This window comes from Chiloscyllium punctatum, chromosome 39 (genome assembly GCF_047496795.1).
Source record: "Chiloscyllium punctatum isolate Juve2018m chromosome 39, sChiPun1.3, whole genome shotgun sequence".
Classification (NCBI taxonomy): Eukaryota; Metazoa; Chordata; class Chondrichthyes; order Orectolobiformes; family Hemiscylliidae; genus Chiloscyllium; species Chiloscyllium punctatum.
In genome coordinates this window covers 17009144-17031152 of record NC_092777.1, presented here as the reverse complement: position 1 = coordinate 17031152, position 22009 = coordinate 17009144, and the positions used below count along the sequence as shown (strand labels likewise).

At 39.7% G+C, this 22009-nt stretch overlaps 1 protein-coding gene across 5 annotated transcripts in view; it reads left to right on the top strand.

The window, feature by feature from the left end:
- Nucleotides 1–22009, top strand: part of mprip (myosin phosphatase Rho interacting protein) — a 441123-nt gene that overhangs the window by 379356 nt on the left and 39758 nt on the right. For 3 of the 5 annotated variants that reach the window (XM_072558240.1, XM_072558238.1, XM_072558239.1), the window contains 2 exons: nucleotides 10725–14456; nucleotides 19901–20048. In XM_072558240.1, the coding sequence (XP_072414341.1) occupies nucleotides 10725–14456; nucleotides 19901–20048 (3880 nt within the window). The remainder of the gene's footprint in view (nucleotides 1–10724; nucleotides 14457–19900; nucleotides 20049–22009) is intronic. The other 2 variants (XM_072558241.1, XM_072558242.1) reach the window with 1 other exon arrangement.

Below are 22009 nucleotides of genomic sequence, written 5' to 3'. Positions count from 1 at the left end.
GTTTCTCCACACATTATTTCATCTACCACCATCTTTTATGTAATGTCTTGCATAATAGTTAAAACCCAAGTGGAGGTGTATTTTCAAGACTGTGCACATAACTGAGTTTTGATTTTCATATTATAGCTTGCAGATTGGTAATATTTTTATTTTCTAAAGCTAAGTGTTGGGACTTACATTTTACATAGTTTTATTTCATATAGTTATTTAATGTCACAAATAAGAATATAGATGGTTTAACTTATGATTTATTAGTCTTTGGATTCACTTAATTTTGACTTTAATTCCAGTATTTTTCTTTTAAATGTTGGCAAAGGTTAGATTTTATTCTCTTCATTTTAATTTAAGCTCTCTCCAGCATTTATCCTAGTTTTCTGACTTCTCATTCTGCTTTAATAACCTCAAAGAGAAAGTCAGTGGTTTCTATATGACAATTGCATATTATTAATTGTCTGAAAGACCACCTTTCCTAAAGATTTATTCTGTTGTTCAGTTTATATCACAGGCAGTAGCTACCCTTCAATGCCTGCCATCAAATTAATTAATAGATTGGTTCCTATTCCATTGGTAAAACATAGCCGTACATTCCAGTAATGTCCGCACAAATACAGTTTCCAACAGGCATCACTATTTCTTCTTTCTTGAGTGGTGATTCAAGTGTCAACTCATGAGTGCATACAGAGTTTTAACAAATGAGTGAATAGCTGAAATAAAAATTGAACTTTTTAATATTGCATGGTAGAAAATTAATTAAATTTTGTCAGATTTACTGAGTAAATTATTTTTTTGTTGGTTGCTGAGGATGAAATTTATATTGACCATTTTCAGTTGATCAACAATGAAAGGAAAAAAAATGGTGGGTAGAGTTGAATGTGGAAAATTTGTGACTTTAGTTCACTGCAGAGAAGCTATGCATTTGATATGAATGGGGAGTAGGTTCATCAATAAATTAAATGTGTAAGAGCTGGACAGACTTGAAGAGTCAATTGAATAGTTTTTTAAAATTAAATACTTAAAATAAAATTACACTTAATATTTTTAAGTTCACACGTGGTTTAGAAATTGTAGTATTTCTTCAAAACTATCTCTTGGTGATTAAAGTCTAAGTCAGCCAGATGGGGCTGAGGGAAACTGTTTCTATCTTATGGTTAGTATAAAAGAATCTAGTTTGAAATTGGTTTTCACTACAGTCACCAGTTTTCAATTAAATTGGCCATCTGGATATTTTTGTATAAGTTATATTATGACGCTTCGGTTAATGTCGAGGACTTCGTGCCTGCCCCTTCCACTAACGTTGAGGACCGTGTGGCTGCTGCTTCCATTGGCGTCAAAGACCAAACATCATGCTCGACTGGACTACTACTGCTTCTGCCCACGTGACCGTTCAGCGTGCACACCCACTCCTGATGAAGTCTGCAATCCCACTCTTGTCCCCAGCTCTACACTCAGCCCCAGCTATGCCTTGCCAAGTGTTCACTATCTGTCCATACCTTCCCCTTGCCGAGGCTGAAAGGTCTGTCCTCAGCAAAGGGCTCACCTTCATTCCCCTTTGCCAACACATGAACGAATTCCACACATGTCATGATGTCGAGCTCTTTCCTCCACCTCCATGCCTATTTCTTTCAACGGGAATCCAACCCACTATCTAATGACCCCTTCTTCCATCTTCGGCAGACCCCATCCTTCTGGACACACCTTCCTAGCCTCCTACCCTTCCTGGATTCCTTCATCTTAAACTGCTGCTGCAACAGCAATCACTTGGATCTCTCCAGCCCTCTCACTAATTCATATCTATCCCCGTTGGTACCTGCATCCCTCTGCTCTCTAGCTCCAACCCCAACCTCAGTATTAAACCTGCCAAAAAGGGGTCATGTTGGTAGAGTGACAAACTGACCTCTACATCGCTGAGGCCAAATGCCAACTCTCTAGGACCACTTCCTAATGTCCCCTTGGTTATGACTTCACCTCTAATCACCAAGCTGTCATCGCCCAGACCATCAACAACCTCATAATTTCAAGAGATCTGCCATCTACAGCCTCCAATCTGATAGTTCACCAACCCAAAATCCATAAACTTGACTGCCCCAGTCGACCCATTGTCTCTGTCTGCTCATCATCTACCACAAATCCGTTCTTACCCCTTTGGTCCAGGAGCTGCCTACCTACATTCAAAACACAACCCATGCTCTCCACCTTTTCCAAAACTTTCAATTCCCGGCCCTAAATACCTCATAGAGGTACAGACCCTTTACACTTGTGTCCCCCACATGGAGGGCCTAAAAGCCCTCTGCTTCTTCCTATCCTGTAGGCCTAACCAGTCCCCCTCATTCACTTGGCAGAACTGGCCCTCACCCTTAATGATTTTTCCTTTGATTCCTCCCACTTGCTACAAACCAAGGGTGTGGCAATGGGCCCAAGCAATGCTTGCCTCTTTGTCGGATTCATGAAACCGTCCCTCTAACACAACTATACCAGCACCATCTCTCACTTCTTTCTCCGCTATATTGATGACTGCATAGTACTGCCTCATGCTCCTGCGAGGAGCTAAAGCAGTTCATCAACTTTGCCAACACTTTCCATCTGGACCACTTCTGACCCCCACCCTCCTCTTCCTGGTACTTTCCACCTCCATCTCCCGAAACCAACTCACCACTGATATCCATTTCAAACCCACTGACTCCAGCAACTACCTGTAAAAACAAAATGCTATCAAAATTCCTCCAATACCTCTACCGCATCTGCTCTCAGGATAAGGTATTCCACTCCAGGACATTCCAGATAACCACCTACTTTAGGGACTGCAGTTTTCCCTCCTCACTAATTAAGGGTGCCCTCAACTGCATCTCCTCCATCTCCCTGCACTTCTGCCCTTAAATCCCCCTCCTCCCAACAACAATAAGTATGGAGTCCCTTTAGTCCTTACATGCCACCCCACCAATCTCTGAATCTAACGTGTCATCCTCTGACATTTCTGCTAGCTAAAATCAGACCCCACCACCAAAATGATATTTCATTTACCACTTCTGTCCGCTCTCCACAGGGATCGTTCACTCTGCAACTCCCTTGTAAACTCTATAATCCCCACCAAACTCGCCACCACACATAGTACCTTCCCCTTGAACCACAAGAGTTGCAATACCTGCACCCATATTGCCCATTCATCTTCGTCCAAGGCCCCACACAGGTCCCTACAAATCTAAGAGATTCACCTGCACCTCATCTATTCATTTTGTTGTTCCCGATGTGGTCTCCTCTATGTCAGGGAAACCAAAACACCGTAGATACAGGTAAATCGGTTAACTCCAAGAGAGGTAGGCAGGTAGGGCAGGAGTCTTCTATGGCTATGCCCATCTCAAACAAATATGCTTTTTTTGAAAATGTAGAGAGTGATGTACTGAATGATGGACTCGAAGGAGAATGTAGCATGAACAGCCAAGTTTCTGGTACTGAGAATGGTTCCAATGCAATAAGAGGTATGTCGATTTTAAGAGGGGATTCTCCAGACAGAGGGACAGACGGACGTTTCTGCAGCAGGGGGAGAAAAATCGGAATAGTGTTGCCTCTCTGGTGCCTGGATCAAGGATATCATGGAGATGCAGAATGTTTTCAAAGAGGAGAGGGATCAGCAGGAGATTGTTGTACACTTTGGAACTAACGACATAGGAAGGAACAAGGATGTGATTCTGAAAGGAGAATGTAAGAAGTTCAGTAGGAATTTAAAAAGGAGGTCCTCGAGGGTAGTAAGAGCTGATATGAGTAGGAATAGGAGGATAGAACAGATGAATACGTGGCTAAGGAGCTGGTGCAGGGGAGAACTGTTCACATTTTTGGATCATTGGAATCTCCTCTTGGGGTAGAAGTTACCTATACAGGAAGGACAGATTGCACCTGAATTCGAAAGGGACTAATGTACTCTTGGAGATTTGATCGAGCTGCTTGGGAGCATAAAGCTTGTAGGGTGGGGGAGGGAACGACCTGGGGAAAGAAATCAATCAGAGACTGGTGTAATTGGGAAAAGGAGCGCGAGTCAAACAGCCAGGGCAGGCAGGAACAAAGCAGAGAGCAAGGTAGGACTTATAAATTAAACTGCATTTATTTCAATGCAAGAGGCCTAACTGGGAGAGCAAAACTGTGGGCATGGATAGAAACATGTGACATAGCGATTACAGAGTCATGGCTCAGAGATGGACAGGACTGGCAGTCTAATGTTCCATGATACAAATGCTCTCGGAAGGGCAGAAAGTAGGGGTGGGGGTGGGGGTGGGGGGGGGGGGGGGGAGGTTGCAAGAGAGGTGGGAGAATAGCGTTTTTGCTAAGGCATAGCATTATGGCTGTACTTAGAGAGGATATTCTTGGGAATACATCCAGGGAAGTTGTTTGGTTGGAACTGAGAAATAGGAAATGGATGATCACCTTAATGGCATTGTATTGTAGACCCCCCACCCCACCCCCGCACACGCACATACCACCCCCACACACCCTCAATAGTCAGCGTGAAATTGAGAAACAAATTTGTAAGGAGATTTCAGTTATCTGTAAAACTAATAGGGTGGTTATGGTAGGGGTTTTAACTTTCCAAACATAGACTGGGACTGCCATAGTGTTAAGGATTCAGATGGAGAAGAATTTGTCTGTACAAGGAAATTTTCTGATTCAGTGTGTGGAATTATGTAGCAGAGAAGGTGCAAAACTTGACCTACTCTTGGGAAATAAGGCAGGGCAGGTGACTGAGATGTCAGTAGGGGTGCACTTTGGGGCCAGTGACCATAATTCTATTAGACTTAAAATAGTGGTGGAAAAGGATGAACTGGAGCAAAAAATTGAATTTCTAAATTAGAAGAAGGCCAATTTTGACAGTATTAAGCAAGAGCTTTCAAAAGTTGATTGGGGCGGGTGGCAGATGTTCGCAGGTAAAGGTACAGCTAGAAAATGGGAAGCCTTCAAAACTGAGATACCGAGAGTCCAGAGACAGCATATTCCTGTTAGGGGGGAAAGGTAAGCCTGGTAGGTGTAGGGAATGCTGGATGTTTAGAGAAATTGAGGTTTTGGTTAAGAAAAAGAAGGAAGCATATGTCAGGTATAAACAGCAAGAGATAGAGTGAATCCTTAGAAAAGTATAAAGGCAGTGGGAGTATACTTAAGAGGGAAATCAGGAGGGCAAAAGGTGGACAAATAGGATCGCTTGAACAAATAAGGTTAAGGAGAATCCAAAGGGATTTTTTAAATATATAAAGGAGAGAACAGGGCCCCTCAAAGATCAGCAAGGCAGCCTATGTATGGACCAGAGGAGATGGGGGAGATACTAAATGAGTATTTTGCATCAGTGTTTACTGTGGAGAAGGACATGGATGATCTAGAATGTGGGGAAATAGATGGTGACATCTTGAAAAAAGAAGGTGGTGGTGCTGGATGTCTTGAAATGCATAAAAATGGACAAATCCCCAGGACCTAATCAGGTGCACCCTAGAACTCAGTGGAGAGTTTGGAAATTGATGGCTGGGCCCCTTGTTGAGATATTTGTATCATTGATAGTCACAGGTGAGGTGCCAGAAGACAGAAGATTGGCAAACGTGGTGCTATTATTTAAGAAAGGTGGTAAGGGAAAGCCAGGGAACTATAGACCAGTGAGTCTGACATCATTGGTGGGCAAGTTATTGGAGGAGTACCTGAGGAACAGGATTTACGTGCATTTAGAAGACAGGGTGGTGGAGGGTTGCTTTTCAGATTGGAGGCCTGTGACCAGTGGTGTACCACAAGGATCGGTGCTGGGTCCACTGCTTTTCATCATTTATGTAAATGATTTGGATGTTAACAATCGAGGTATAGTTAGTAAGTTTGCAGATGACACCTTTGTGTCTTGTACAGCGAAAAAGGTTACCTCAGAGTGCAACAGCTCTTGATCAGATGAGCTAGTGGGCTAAGGGTGGCAAGTGGAGTTTAATTTAGATAAATGTGGGATACTGTATTTTGGAAAGGCAAATCAGAGCAAGACTTGTACTTTTTTTTTAGATTAGATTACTTAGTGTGGAAACAGGCCCTTCGGCCCAACAAGTCCACACCGATCCGCCAAAGCGCAACCCACCCATACCCCTAAATTTACCCCTTACCTAACACGACAGACAATTTAGCATGGCCAATTCACCTGACCTGCACATCTTTGGACTGTGGGAGGAAACCAGAGCACCTGGAGGAAACCCACGCTGACACTGGGAGAATGTGCAAACTCCACACAGTCAGTCGCCTGAGGTGGGGATTGAACCCGGCTCTCTGGCCCTGTGAGGCAGCAGTGCTAACCACTGTGCCACCGTGCCACCCATGCCACCGTTTAATGATAAGGTCATGCGGAGTGTTGTTGAACAAAGAGACCTTGGAGTGCAGTTTCATAGTTCCTTGAAAATGGAATCTACGATAGATAGGATAGTGAAGAAGGTGTTTGTATGCTTTCCTTTATTGGTCAGAGTATTGATCATGTTGTCGCTGTACAGGACATTGGTTAAGCCACTTTTGGAATAGAACATAGAAAAGTACAGCACAGAACAGGCCCTTTGGCCCACAATGTTGTGCCGAAGTTTAGTCCTAATGTAAAATATAATAATTTAACCTACGCGCCCCTCAACTCACTGCTCTCCATGTGCCGGTCCAGCAGTCGCTTAAATGCCCCTAATGACTCTGCTTCCACCACCACTGCTGCCAAAGCATTCCATGCATTCACACCTCTCTGCGTAAAGAACCTACCTCTGACGTCTCCTCTGTACATTTCCCCTAATACCTTAAAACTATGACCCCTTGTACCCGTCAGTCCTGCCCTGTGGAAAAGTCTCTGGCTATTGACTCTATCTATTCCTCTCATTATCTTGTATACCTCGATCAGGTCTCCTCTCTTCCTCCTCCTCCTCTCCAGAGAGAAAAGTCTGAGTTTTTTCAACCTTTGTGTGTAATTCTGGTCTCCTTGCTATCAGAAGGATATTGTGAAACTTGAAAAGGTTCAGAAAAGATTTACAAGGATGTTGCCAAGGTAGGAGGATATGAGTTATTGGGAGAGGCTGAATAGGCTGGGGCTGTTTTCCCTGGAGCGTCAAAGGCTGAGGGATGACCTTATAGAGGTTTATAAAATCATGAGGGGCAGGATAGAGTAAATAGATATGGTCTGTTCCCTGGGGTGGGACAGTCTAGAACTAGAGGGAATAGGTTTTTGGGTGAGAGGGGAAAGATTTGCAAGGGAAATAAGAGACAACTTGTCTACACAGAAGGTCGTGCGTGTATGGTGGAGTACAATTACAGCATTTAAAAGGCATGTGGATGGGTATATGAATAGGAAGGGTTTCGAAGGATATGGGTCAAGTGCTGGTAAATAGGACTAGGGAAGGTTAGGATATCTGATCGGCATGGATGAGTTGGACAGAAGGGTCTGTTTTGGTACTGTACATCTGCCTCTAAATGCACTCCGGGACCAGTTCACGGAGCATCTGCGCTCTGCATGTATCTACCAACCTGACCTCCTGATTGCCATCCATTTTAATTTCCCCTCCCACTCCTCCAGTGACATGTGTACCCTTGGCATCCTCCACTGTCAGAGTGACACCAAATGTAAACTGGAGGAGTAACACCTGATATATCACCAGGGGAGCTCACAGACCTATGGCCTCAATACTGACTTTACAGCTTCAAAATCTCTGCACCCTCCACTTTATCCCATGTTCAGCTTCCTCCTCCTCCTGCCCCCATGACCTTGCCTCACCTCGCCTAAACTGTCTATCTTCCTACTCAACAACCTGCTCCACCCCTCCTGCTGACCAATCACAATAACCTCCTACATGCATCCACCTATCACCATCCCACCTACCCTTCCCCAACCCCACACCCTTTCCTCTGTATATTTCTGGGCTCCCTCCGCCTCCCCAGTCCTGATGCAAGGTTTCGCCCTGAAATGTTGATTTTCCTGTTCCTCAGATGCTGTCTGACCTGCTGTGCTTTCCCTAATTCGCATCTATTGACTCTGGCTTCCAGCATTTGCAGTCCTTGCTGTCTCCATTTTATGACTTGTGTTGGATAAATGCTGTAGGGTGACAGTTGTTGAATGTAATCTAGTTTGGGAAAGTGTTTGGCAAAATTATACTAATTGAGTCAAATTCTGCAGACAGAAAGCATATACAGATGTATGGTTTTAATGTTTATAATGCTTAAACATTTATGTTTAGATTTTCATCTTGTTCTGTTTATTGTATTTCAAACTCTGAGTAACTTGTTTAGATGAAATTAGGATTATTTTCATTAGAACCACAGAGTTTGAGGGGGTTCCTGATTGAGGTCTACAAAATCATGGAAGGTATAAACAGGGTGTTTAGCAAGAAACTTTTTTCCAGAGTCGGGGACTCGCTCAGTAGGGGTCACGAGTTCAAGGTGGGAGTGGAAAAGTTTAAGGGAGATATGCGTGGAAAGTTCTTTACGCAGAGGGTGGAGGGTGCCTGGGACACATTGCCAGTGGAGATGGTAGAGGCAGGCACTATAGCGTGACTTAAGGTGTATCTAGACAGATACATGAATGGGCAGGAAGCAAAAGGGTACAGATCCTTAGAAAATAGGCGTCAGGTTTAGATAGAGGATCTGGATCAGTGCAGGCTTAGAAGGCTGAAGGGCCTGTGACTGTGCTGTAATTTTCTTTATCCTTTGTTTCACTTCAGAACTAATATTGCAGCAATCTTTTGATATGACAAAAGAAATTTGATTTTATGTTTGTTTCCTGCTGAATCACAGTCATTTTTGGTTACCTCCTTGATAGACCATTCCATTTTCATTAAAGTTTTAATTTTCACTCCCACTGTGTGATCAATACAGGCTTAAGGCCCAGGTAGGTTATCAGAAACATAAAACCTTCCCCTAACAGTGATCATGTTCGTGCCATTTCTCCAAACATCACTTTCCACCTCTCTAACATCACTTAACTTGAAATCTGTGGTTCCCATTTGACAGCACTATGTTTGATTCATAACTGTCCTCTGAATCACACTAGCGACCCACTCAGTCAAAAAGAGCTTGGACACAGAAACTGAAGCTGTCTTTTTCGGCTTCGTTCATGCCGCATGAAAACATGAATTGAAAGAAAAAATTCCTTCAACCCTACAACCCTGAGATTTCTACACTTCTCTAATTCTGGCCTCTTTCACATTCCTGATTATAATTCCTCCACTGTTGTTTGCTGTGTTTTCAGTGGCCATGTTTTCAGTTACCTGGGCTCCAACCTCTGGATTTTGCTCCCTGAACTGCTCCGTCTCCTCTTCACGTCTCCTTTTGAGATGCTTCTTGAAGCATACCTTTTTGACAGAGCTTTGGATCTTCTAATATCTCCATGCCTTGCTTGGTCATCTATACTTTGTCTTAAAATGCTCCGGTAATTTGTATTGTGGCACATATTTCTAGCAACTTCCTTGCTCGAGCATCTTCAACTCTCTTTATCTGTGTTGATTGTTTTGGTTCTCTGTTATACTCCTGACAAGATTCTTTCCTGTTTGGTAAGCATTTGTATTGATCAATGAACTGCTACCAACATAATGCTGCAATAATTTGGTCATTTCTATTATACAACATCTATTTTAAAATTTTGCTTCTATTGTCATTTACAACTGTTTACCCTCTATTTAAATAAACTATTATCTGAGTATGTCATACAAATCAGTTATATATGGAAAGCTATCAAAAGCTAAAAAGATATATAAAATCATTGTACGTTTATTTCAAAATTAAATCTAAAAATGAAACATTGTCAAATGATATTAAATAAAACATTTATCTGACTGCAACTGAAAAAATGCTAAATGGTTCAATATGAGGTGGCATTTGTCAGTTTGAAATTAACTTTTAATTCTGATGTCTTGAGTTTTATTTCAGCATCATAATAAATTTATATCCATTTCCACTTTTCTCAATGTGTTACTGCTGCTGCTGATGTGATGTATAGGTGCACTGGATTAGCCAAAAATTAATGTGGAACATTAGAATAAATAAAGCCATTCATTTGGTTAGAATAAGTGCATCATTATTTAGACAATTACTTCATTTTAAGTTGTCTTTGCACTATGTTTTAAATTTGAGTGCCTTGACACTCATAGTTTGAATATGCGCACTTATCTCCTTGCTTATTCTTTGGATAATGGCTTGAGACTGTTGTAGCCAGTCATCATGAAAGATAGGCTGGGCAGACCTGTAGAACACTTGTTTTGGGATTTTAAAGCTCAGGTTTAAGTTATAAATCTAGGGATAATCTAGTGAAAAGGTGTTTGGTAGCTTAAAAGTTTTGTTTATGAAATTATTCACAGATTCATAACACTAGTTTTCTGGAACATATTGAAAGATTCCCTGTCTGTATGTTGAATATTGTATGCTAACCATGTTCTGATATTTCTTGCTTCCTGACCAATTTTGCTAACCCTCCATTTGCATGCTGTCTAAGATACTAACCATATTCTTCATTAGTGCAGAATGCTTTTTGCATTTTTTTTGCTTAAATTTGCAACTAATAGATAATAGTTTGGCCATTTATTGCTGAAAGATTTATTTTTTTGTTCCTTGAATAATGCTGAAGTTTTCAAATCTACATGAAGAGCAATATATTTACAAACCGATAATTGTTTTAAATCTCCATTGTGGAACTGAGAAGCAAAAAGTAAACAGTTTATTCAAAAATCTTGTACATCTGTGTTAACCACTGTCTGGTCCCCTTTTCTAAGCTGGAGCCACCTTTGGCAAGTTCAAATGCCTGGCAGCAGCTACAGAAGCTGAACCAGGATCTACAAGCTGAGCTGGAAGTTCAACAACAAAAACAGGAAGGGGTAAATGCACAAGCTCAAAGCCTTAAAAAAAGCTATCAGGATGCCAAGGAGCTCCTGAGACAGCAAGAGACAAAAATGCAAAACCTTCAGGCCAGATTGGACATTTCTTTATCAGAGGTTGCCATAAATGAACAGTCATTATCTAAAACACAAAATGATTTGCGCCTTGAGCGTCAAAAGTATAAAGAACAAGCAGATGATTACGAGAGAAAACTAAGTATGTTTAGCAATAAGTTGCAAGAGAGTGAAGAGAAGCTTCGAGAGGTAGAGGGGCTCCTTCTTGAAAAAACACAAGCTTTTAGGGATCTAGAAAGACAAATGGCTCTTCAGGATGACTATCAGCGAGAAGTCAGGCGACTACAAGAGCATCTAGAAGGAGTAACCAGTCGGTTGCAGAACAGTGAACAAGGGGTCATTCTGAGTGAAGAACGTTTTCAGAAACAATATGAGAGCCTGAAAGACAAATATGAAAAGGAAAAGGATATCCTATCACATGGTGTACAAGAAGCTGAAGAGAAAGTTAGAGAATATGAAGATCGTCTGCAGTCTTTTGAGGTTCAGTTAGAGAGAGCTCAAAAAGAAAAACTGGCAGTATCTTTCAAAAGCAGTGAAATGGTGAGACAAATGGAAGAACATGTTGAGATGACTGAAGGCACAGTTAAAAGGCTGACCCACGACATAGATATTTTGTCAGCTGAGAATGAACAATTGAAGCAACAACATCAGGAAATTGTCAATCAGTTGACAGAAGCTGATAGAGAGGTTGAAGGACTTAAGTTAGAATTGGTGAAGGAGCGAGCAAGATACAGAGATTTGAATGAAGATTTTGAAAAAGCTATTCAAGAGTTGAATAAACTTAATAATGAAGTGGAAGAAAACAATTTTAAAATGGTCTCACTGAAGGAATCTTATGAGAGGGAACTTGAAAAGAAAAATAAAGACTTCAATGAGGCTTTAATTAAGCTGAAAGCTTTAGGTACCAGCTTGGAGGAGACAGAAAAGAAGCTTCAGCTTAAAGAGGCTACACTTAAAGGCCTTGGTTGGCAGGTACCAACAGACATTGATATGCTTATAGAGAAGAAAGAAGAACTTCAAAACAAGTTAGAAGATGCTGAAGCTAGGTTGGCTCAACAGGAGATAAAACTGCAGGTAACTGAAAACAGTTATCAAGAACTTCTTTCTCAAAGCAATAAACTCCAATCAGATACTGAAGCTTCAAGAAAAAATGCTGAACGTGGAGCAAGAAGAAACCTGATAGGTAGTTCTACAGTTGAAAATATTCTTCATACCACAAGCAGTTCATTTGAACCAGTGGAAGTTGCGATCTCAATTAGTTGTATCGCACAGCTTTCGAAAGAATTAATGGCAAGGCTTCAGCTTTTGGAGAGCCAGTTATCAGCAGTGACTGGTTCAGTAGGACAAACATGCACAGAATGTTGGTTTTCAGGACTGCCGTTCTCTCTGAATACTGAAAGTTCATGCTACAAAACAGCAGATGGTTGTATTATAGATCTGAAAAAATGTCTGGAAATTATATGCACACTCGAAACTAAGCTATTAATAACAAAACAAACCATTAAAGGGGAAACTGCTTGTCCTTTAGATGGATCAGCAAGTCTGCAATGTAATACTAAAACTCATGGAGGACTGTCGGACCCTGAAGTTCATTTAAAAGAGCAGGGAAAAGAAAACCAGTCATTAACTTATTCAATGTCTCAGCAGCTTTCCAGTTCAAATGTCAGACTTAAGATACTAGTGCAAGCTGCAAACTTTGAATTCCAAGCACTGCAAGCTAAACTGCTTCAGTTGCGTCAAATGTTGGAAGGTTTACAGCAGAAAACTGGTCAGCTTGCTCAAAGATGGGACTCTGAACAACATGGACAATTGTCTGACTTGGTACATGCATTGCAAAGTTCAGTACAATACTTGCAGCAAATGGAAGAAGGTCTAGCCAGAAAAGAGAGAACATTATTCAGTGAAGAATATTTAATGAAAGCCTCTTTATCAGAGGAAGAAAAGCTACAATGTTTAGTTGACAAACTGGCACTTGAAGCAGCAACACTTGATAATATTGCTGATGCTTTGCAGAATTCTGACTCTGGAATAAAAAGTACTTTAGATGAAATTAGAAAGCACAGTGAAAACATTACTCTGATTTCACTAGAAGAAGTCAGTAAAATAGGACCTTCAGTTCTCAACAAATTATTAATTGAAGGAGAATTTTGGACAAATTTTCCTATGATCCATGAAAGCAAGACATCCGATGTTGACGAACAATTGAATGAACCCATGGGAAGTTATCTCAAAATGATGGCAAACAGTACTTTGGTAAAAGGCGAAATTATGTTCTGGGCTCATAATATTTTGGAGGCTTCAGAAGAAAAATTACAACATTTGAAAGCACAGTATATGAAAATGCATCACAGAAACCAGAACCATAAACAGATGCTCAGGAATGTTCTTGATGCGTATGGCACATGTCGGTTTGATGGGCTGCTTGAGGAAATTCAAAGTGAACTAAACAATGATGAAGCAGGTGAATCACTGTTGTGTTCACAACCACTCAAACTGTCAATAGCATCTCTTTCTGCTGACCAAGATTTTGAACTTCAAGTAAGGGCAGAGTTAGTACAACAAATTAGGAGAAATGCTTACACGTTGAAGAAAATGTCAAACTCCATTCAGTCAGGCACAGATGATGATCTTTGCCTCTTGGCCAGAAGGCTTGTTCACAGTATGGATTGCATACCTGCATTGAGCAGACATAGTAATTCAAAAATTATGTGGCCTTTTCTGCTTCAGGATGCAGTCTTACAGGCTGAATTATCATATGTAATCTCCAAGATTCAGTTGAGGCACGACCTCTCACAAAGCGGGAATATACAGCTGAGATTGGAGGCAATGGAGATGGAACACTCCAACTTCACTACTTTGTTGCAGAGCAAACATGCCGCTGAGCTGAAAAAGCTGAAAGAGCAACAGGATTTGGAGCTAAAGAAATTAAAAGAGGAGATTGTAGAGTTTAAAAAGTTGGATATTTCACAACCGGGCATTTGTGCTGGAACAACTCATATCCAAATTGAGGGAGAACCAATTGACTCATTAGACAAAGCTATTGAACTGCAGGACATGGCAGCAAGGCATAAGAAGGAGCTGCGGGAAGTGAGAGAAGCATATGAAGCAGAGGTGGAGAAATTAAAAAGGGAGATAACAAGAGCAGGGGAGACACTCAGACTGAAAACTGAAGAAAATGTGAAGGAAATAGATTCATTGACTATCTGCATGGAGAATTTAAAGGAAAAGCATGTTGAAGAGCTCAGGAGACGAAAAGAAGATTTTAAAATGGAGAAGAGAGAGCTAGAGCAAAGGTTTGCGAGAGTAAAAGAAGAACTCACACATGAAATAGAAGCTTTAAAAGAATGTAGCAATCTCAAAGAGGTGGATGTTGTATGTGATCTGCAGAGATCCACTGACCAGTACAGAAAAACAGCAAATGAGCCACATTCTGTGATCTTGCTGAGAAATCGCATACAAGAGCTGGAGTCCCAGATAGATGTCATGAAAAATAAGATTGAAGTCGGCCCAACAACTCTGCGGGAGAAATATGAAAAGGACTTGGAGAACCTCAAGGTGTCCATGTGTTTAATAATACCGACTAGTATCTGCATGTTGCTTGTAGCGTTACACCTTGCTGCCAGCAATTAGCTTGTTTGTGTTCTGTTTAGTCGCTCAGCCGGCATGGAGGATAGAATTGCATGATATATTATTGAACTGGGCAAAATCATGCAGAGCAAACTTTGCAAATTCTGGGGAAATGGTAGAAAGAATCAAATACTATGGGGGTAAAATTTGCTGAACAGTAAGAAACTAATTGCATAACTTTGCATAAAAATATATTATGAAAAACTCTTTCATTCTGAACTCAGCTAGCTTTATGGCATGAGTGCACTTGAATTGTACCTGAAATTTGCCCAGTTCTTCTCTTTGCTGTGCTTTTAAGCAATCCTTTCAAATACAATTGAACCCATTTTACTATTATGTAACTAGATTGTTTTGATTACTTAATCAGCAATTAAATGTATATTGTACTTGAAGGAACCGAGGGTACTGTCCAAGTAAATTCCGTGTAATGACTTGTCCTATCATCTGAGGTTAAAAAATTAGTATACCTCAGATTACATAATAACTAATTATATCCTGTTGTTTGTATACACTCTTTGCCATTAATTTATTCTTCATGTATAAAATCATTTGATTAGACCAATGTAAAGTTTTGCCTCTTTTGAGATTTGTCAAACTGTAAAACCTTTTACAAATTCGAACAAATATCCTAAGTAAAGAAAAGGTTACAAACTATTTTCTTCAAACAAGTCTGCACATTAAAAATAAATTTTCTCTTTTAGTTGCAATATTTCGTTTAATTTGAATAATATCATTTGTCACTTCAGTTAAATATTTTGGATTTATGATTGTCAAAACAATGGGTTCGATTGCACTTGATTAAAAACATCTCTTCATAGCTGTCCAGTGTGCTTAGTAATGTAAATTGATGGTTATGTTGCCCTTTGCTGTTTGCCTTGATGCTATGCTACTAATTTATGAATTTCCCTTTTCTCTTTCCTTCTTTTTCAGCTGGCTACATATCTCTATCGCACTTTGAGGCATTAAAAGCTAGCAACTTATTTCTTGTCAAGAAATGCTGTAAAATCCTTAAATTTATAATATTTTATATTTAGAAAGAGGTCACCTTTTACACTGTTCAAAAGTCTTTAAATTGTCCCAAGTGATAAAGTGCTTGGGTGACTAACAGAATAGTGCCTTTTTCCCTCTGGCAGCTTGAGTTCAAATCCAATAAGGTACATAAATGAACATTTTCTTTGTGTTAGCATTAAATGCCACATTTATCTTTGGGGCCCATAGATCAACTCATGATGTGTGCTTACTAAGACCATATCTAGCAAGGCGTTGTTCATTGGTGAGGGGGATTTGCATGTTTCTGATTACTAACAGCCATCAGTTGACCCGACAAGCATTTTTTTTGGATTATCAGCTCGGTGTGCTGTGAAGAAGATTGGCTGCTTGATTGAAATAATGGAGGGTGATTGACACTGAGATCTGTGGGCCATTGAAAAGTTAACAGTTCGTGGGACAGAGGAAATTATGAATTATATTTCTGAAGAGCTATTGAAGTAGCATTAATTTTTGTGCTTCAGTAAAGTGATGCGATAGTCAAGCATACAAGTGTATGTTCGAATCCATTTTGAATTTGCTATTCAGTAGCTCCTGAGTTTTCAAAGCAAGTGAAGGTTAAAAAGAAGATCATACAAGGGTTATATAAAATAAGCATACATAATATTTAAGCATGTGAAAACAAAGCACACGCAGTGAAAACCTGAGAAATAAGATTTTGTGGAATTGCACAACAGTTCAAGAAAATTTGATAATGTTTCTGCTGTGATCCTTTGTCAGAATTTGTATTGCAGTTCAGTTCTGATAAATGGGCCACAGTTGAGGATAAGCTTTCTGTTTAGATTTTGATCGATATGTTATGCATTTCCATCACTTTGTTTGTAATTTATATTTATTGTATTTTTGAAAATCTTCACCCATAGAATGCACTGCCCTACTTTCACATCTGTCACTGCATGGGTTTATATTGTCCTGGCACTAGGTTTGCATTTATTAGATTCTGTTAAATTTTTGGCGCAAACTAAAACCTTAGTTTGGAATTTGACACTGGTCAAGGAGATGCTGTTCAAGCCAGATCAGTTGCATGTTGTAAAGAGGCAGGTCCAGTAGAAAGTAGTTTGATTAATTACACTCCCATTATGTGTTGGAACATTGGTTGACTCTTATAATCTAATGATGGCAAACATTTTACTATGTTGGGATATTGCATCTAGTCACTGACTTAGAGCATTTTGCAGTGGCTACAATGATTGCTGGACTTTTGTGTTTTGGGCCAGTGAAGAAACTGATTTGGAATACCTCTGACAAAACAATTTTCCACACAACAGCAACTTCCCTGAGGCCAGTCAATACCCAGCAGTCTCAAAGTCATAGCTTCTATTATGATTAATTGATTTGCTTTAGGATGTAAAGAATTCTTCCCCTCAGTCTCTACCTTAGTGAACACAGACTGTGATTTGATGAATCTCTGTTTTCTAAATAGAGAATCAGTCTAAACTTATGAAGAATTCTGAAAGAAGTGCACTGAATCCTTCCAAAATAACTTGTTTTAAGTGAAGTTTGTTGACGCAATATGTTTTGGTGAATATTTGTACTACTTGGCCATGTTGCCTCACATTAATTGCTGTGATAAATGTCACCAATATGCTTTGCTGTTTAGAGGGTAAAATTTGTAATAGAAAATTCCACAGCAGTTTGACCATAGTTCTCTAGGATAGTGCTTTCTGACAGTTCAAAGAGGCAAAATGAAGAATAAAACTCAGATTTTGTCATGAAAGGAATTGATTTAGTAGTACAGTATGCTATGGCAAAGTAGGGTATGTTTGTGCAGCTTATAAACTGAATTTCATTTCAAACTGTGACGAGCAAAACTCTGTTTGAATGTTCCCTGGAATGGAAGGGGTGAACAGGTGGAAAAATCTATTTTATTAATTTTCCTATACTAAAAAATTGTAGTCATTGGAGTCCTGAGAGCAGATCTGGGCACCCACCCCTTAGCATATATTAGCTTTGAAGGGAGTACAGTATAGGTTTACAAGAATGAGACCTGGACTTCAGAGGCTAAGTTATGAGGAGAGATTATAAAAATTATGCCTGGTTTTCTCTAGAATTTAAATCTCAGAATTTGTTTTGGCTAAGCAAAGATATTAAGGGATATAGGCCAAAGGCAGATATATGGAGTGAAACCACAGATCAGCCATGATCTCATTGAATGGGGATCAGATTTGAGTGGCTGAATGGCCTACACCTGTTCCTATTAAAATAATTGATCAAAACCAATGCAATAATAGCAATCCCACATGTCCTATTAACATTTTATGGAGGAGGATGGGGTTGGTGCTTGATATATATTTTAGATAGATAGATATATATTTGTATAGCTCAGTCACCTAGAAGGAAAAAGGCAACTTAATAGGATGATTTTTCACTTGAGGGACATTTCAATAATTCACAGTAGTTTTGTGTCATTTTTACATCTCTTGTAGCTCAGTTGCCAGTTCAGTACATGAAAACTTTGCAATTGCTGATGTTGAAGAAAAGATGAAAGGTACCAGTGCAGAATGGGGAGAAAAAACATTGTTAGTATAGTTCATTGATCAGTTTTCTATAAATTAATTTGTGAGATGTTATCAGCAGTTAATCGTTTTTCATTGGCTATTCTGAGACCCGATATGCAGTATACTGTTGCAGGAAAGTCATTTACTTGACCACTTGATACCACTGACTTTCTGGTCATCTTGCTGTTGCTGTGAAGAAATCCTTTGGAAAATACGGCCTAATGATATTCTTGAAATACCATTAGTAAGGTGTTGAGTTACTCCAGGAACTTAACAGAAACTGTTATGTGCTGGACCTCTCAGTAATAGCAACCCTAGTCATTTATAATCTAGAGAGTTATGGTTTACTTGGATATGTCTTCTCATTATCTTTGGGTATTGTTTTGAATTCTGTGGTCTGTATACTAAATAGTGAGGGTTGTTGAATGCTAAATTTTATCTGTACATTTGCCATGTACACAGTTTAAATTATAATTTAATCTGAAATGTGCAAAACATTGGGAGGAAAATCTCACTGGCTGCATTAATGCACATCCTAGTAGCACAGTCAGACATAAGGGGTGACCTTATAGAGGTTTACAAAATCATGAGAGGCATGGATAGGATAAATAGACAGTCTTTTCCCTGGGGTCAGGGAGTTCAGAACTAGAGGGCATAGGTTTAGGGTGAGAGGGGAAAGATATAAAAGAGACCTAAGGGGCAACTTTTTCACGTCGAGGGTGGTATGTGTAAGGAATGAGCTGCTAGAGGAAGTGGTGGAGTCTGGTACAATTGTAACACTTAAAAGGCATCTGGATGAGTATATGAATAGGAGGGGTTTGGAGGGATATGGCAGATACTGGCAGGTGGGACTAGATTGGATTGGGATATCTGGTCGGCATGGACAGGTTGGACCGAAGGGTTTGTTTCTGTGCTGTACGTCTCTGTGGCTCTGTGAATGCCGAGGTACCATTTAATGGTCAGCTCTTGTGAAATCTCACTATGATTATCACCTACTTTGTATTTAACAATGGAGAAGGGAAGAAAATAACACTAAGCTGTGATCAACTAAGGCTTTAAAATCAAGCCAAAAATTCTAGTAATGCAAATTAGGCTAACATCATATTACCAAAAGAACCTGCAGTTCTGACATTATAAGGTGGACCAATCACATTTTGTAGTTAGGTCTTAAATGTGCCACATCTGCACAATAAGTTCTGTTACATCATTACTAATTCTAGAGAGTTGTCTTTAATGATATTTGCTTCAGTTATGCATCTAGTAAGCTAGTGGTTAGATGTTCAGAGCATAGTCTTTTTTTCTTCTCAATAGGACCAATAGCAGTTTTTGTTTGTAAACACTCATCCATAGAGAACTGGATTAAACTTTGAACAATTGGTGTCTGTCAGTGAAAGCACTTGTTTGACCCAACTCCTCCCCAGCTGGATTTGAACACAGGCCCCAGCAGTGAAAGGGCAAATTTTGAATACAGTTAGGGAAAACTGCAGTATGACACACTATTGTAAATGCATTCCTTTGAATGTATTTGTGATGTTGCTCATAACTACTAGAGCAGTTCTTCCCTTGTTATTTCTTTGTCCTCTTTGCTGTTATATGCCCTTTAAAACAAATCTCTTATTTACTATTGCAAATTAATATAATTGAAAAACTGAACAAGTAAAAGTAAGTAAGTAACATTTTCCACATAGTACACAATTGATTTTTAAAATTTTGAAGAAAACTCTTGTTTTTGACCAAGGGAGAACTCAGTGTAAGTCACAACTGTCTGCACTATTTGAAACTTTATAAGGGATTTGTCATGATTATTTTTCTCGCCTTGATCTTTAGGCTACATGTGAACGTGGATTTTCTGCTATGGAAGAATCACATCAGAAGGTAATAGAAGAGCTTCACCGACAGCACCAACGAGAACTAGAGAACCTACAGGAAGATAAAGAGCGGTTGTTAGCTGAAGAGACAGCTGCTACCATCTCTGGTATGTGAGGAATGGATGAGGATGCTTTTTCTCATTGGTATCTTTGGGAATTTAAATTGGGAGTGTCTGTATTTTGTCCACCTACTAAAGTCAAAATTCTGAAGCATTGATGTTGCCTAATCTATTGATTATTGTTAAGTGTAATATTGCCCAGTAGACATCATCGATAGCATACTCATAAAATGTTTTCTGCCAATTGCATTACCCATTGCTTTGAACAGCCAGATTGATACTGATTTGCTTGCTGTGTGTGGATATTAAAACTGAAACAAAAACCAAAATTGCTGGTGCAACTGAGCAGCTCTGGCAGCATCTGTGGGGAGAAAGCAATGTTAACATTTCCAGTCTGATGACACCTCTTCAGAATCTTTGACTGGTAGTTGTAGGGATACACTGGATGAACTCCATATTTTAAGAAGCAGAGATGCTGCAAAAAAAGTCATTAGAGTAATCAAGGTCTACAGCACAAAAAAAGAGCCTTTCAGCCCATTGAGTCAGCACTAGTCAAAAATAACTAAAACACCTAACAATTCTAATCCCAGCACTTGGCCTGTTCCTTGTATCCCTTAACATTGCAAGGCACATCTAAATATGACTAAAATGTTGATGTTATTATCTTGATGAAGGCTCTAATGGTTCCTTCTCCTCTGAAACACATCTGAGAGTAGCACATTTTTCAGCCGTTGTGCATCTCAAAAAGATTATCATAGCTAAATGTTATTAACAGCTGTGGTGGAAATGATTAGAGCAGTTTGTCCAACGCAGGCAGCATGCATACACCGTTTGAGATGGGCATGTGTCAACTAAGGTTCTGTATAAGATTCAGAAACTAAGCTTGATAGTTTTGAAACCAGTATTGCCAGTCTAGTGAAATCAACAATGGCACTTTAATTAAAAATGTGTTCAGAGGACGGAGAAAATAGATATCAAAATGGTTAGATTGATGAAAGAAGAACTGATATTTGTCAGAACGCTTCTGTGGCAGTGATAGAAATGGTTTGTTTTCATTTATACATTTAACATGCCTGTGACACAAACTGTTCATTGTGGCAACATCCTTTACCAAATTCTGAAATTAATTGACTGATTTCTCAATACATAAATTTTCTACATGCGCCATAAAAATCTGGCATGCACCTTCAACAAATGTAAGCTGATGTACAAATTTTCCAAACTCCTCTAATTCCATATAAAGACTGGAGTTTGTAATACATCCAGCACAATAAATAGGATCTATCCATGTGGTAATGCAAGGGACAGTTTGTAGTTTTGATGAATTTAACAGTATAATTGCCGTGCATTTGCATCATACAGATCTTCTATCTTTGAGACATTTCCCCTGTCAACACCCCTCAGGATCTTTTATGGTTCAATCAAGGCACCTCCTAACCTTCCAAACTCCAGTAGGTACAAGCCTGACCTCTGTAGCCTTTTCTCATAAGAAAGTCCAGTTGTTCCTGTTATTAGTATGCTAAAACTTGTCTGAACTGCTCCAATGCATTTAGATCCTTCCTTGGAGCTGTTTTTTTATGTGTGTTCAGGAGGGTTTCCTAACTCAGTACGTTGACAGGCGGACGAGGGGAGAGGCCATTCTAGACTTGGTGCTCAGCAATGAGCCGGGGCAGGTATCAGATCTTGTGGTGGGAGAGTATTTTGGTGATAGTGACCACAACTGCCTCACATTCTACATAGCTATGGAGAAGGAGAGGATTAGGCAAAATGGTAGGATATTTAATTGGGGAAGAGGAAACTATGATGTGATTAGACATGAGTTAAGAAGCATGGATTGGAAGCAGTTGTTCCATAGTAAAGGCACTATAGACATGTGGAGACTATTTAATGAACAGTTGTTGCAAGTGATGAATAAATATGTCCCTCTGAGACAGACAAGAAGTGATAAGATAAAGGAACCTTGGATGACGAGAGCGGTAGAGCTTCTCGTCAAAAGGAAAAAGGTAGCT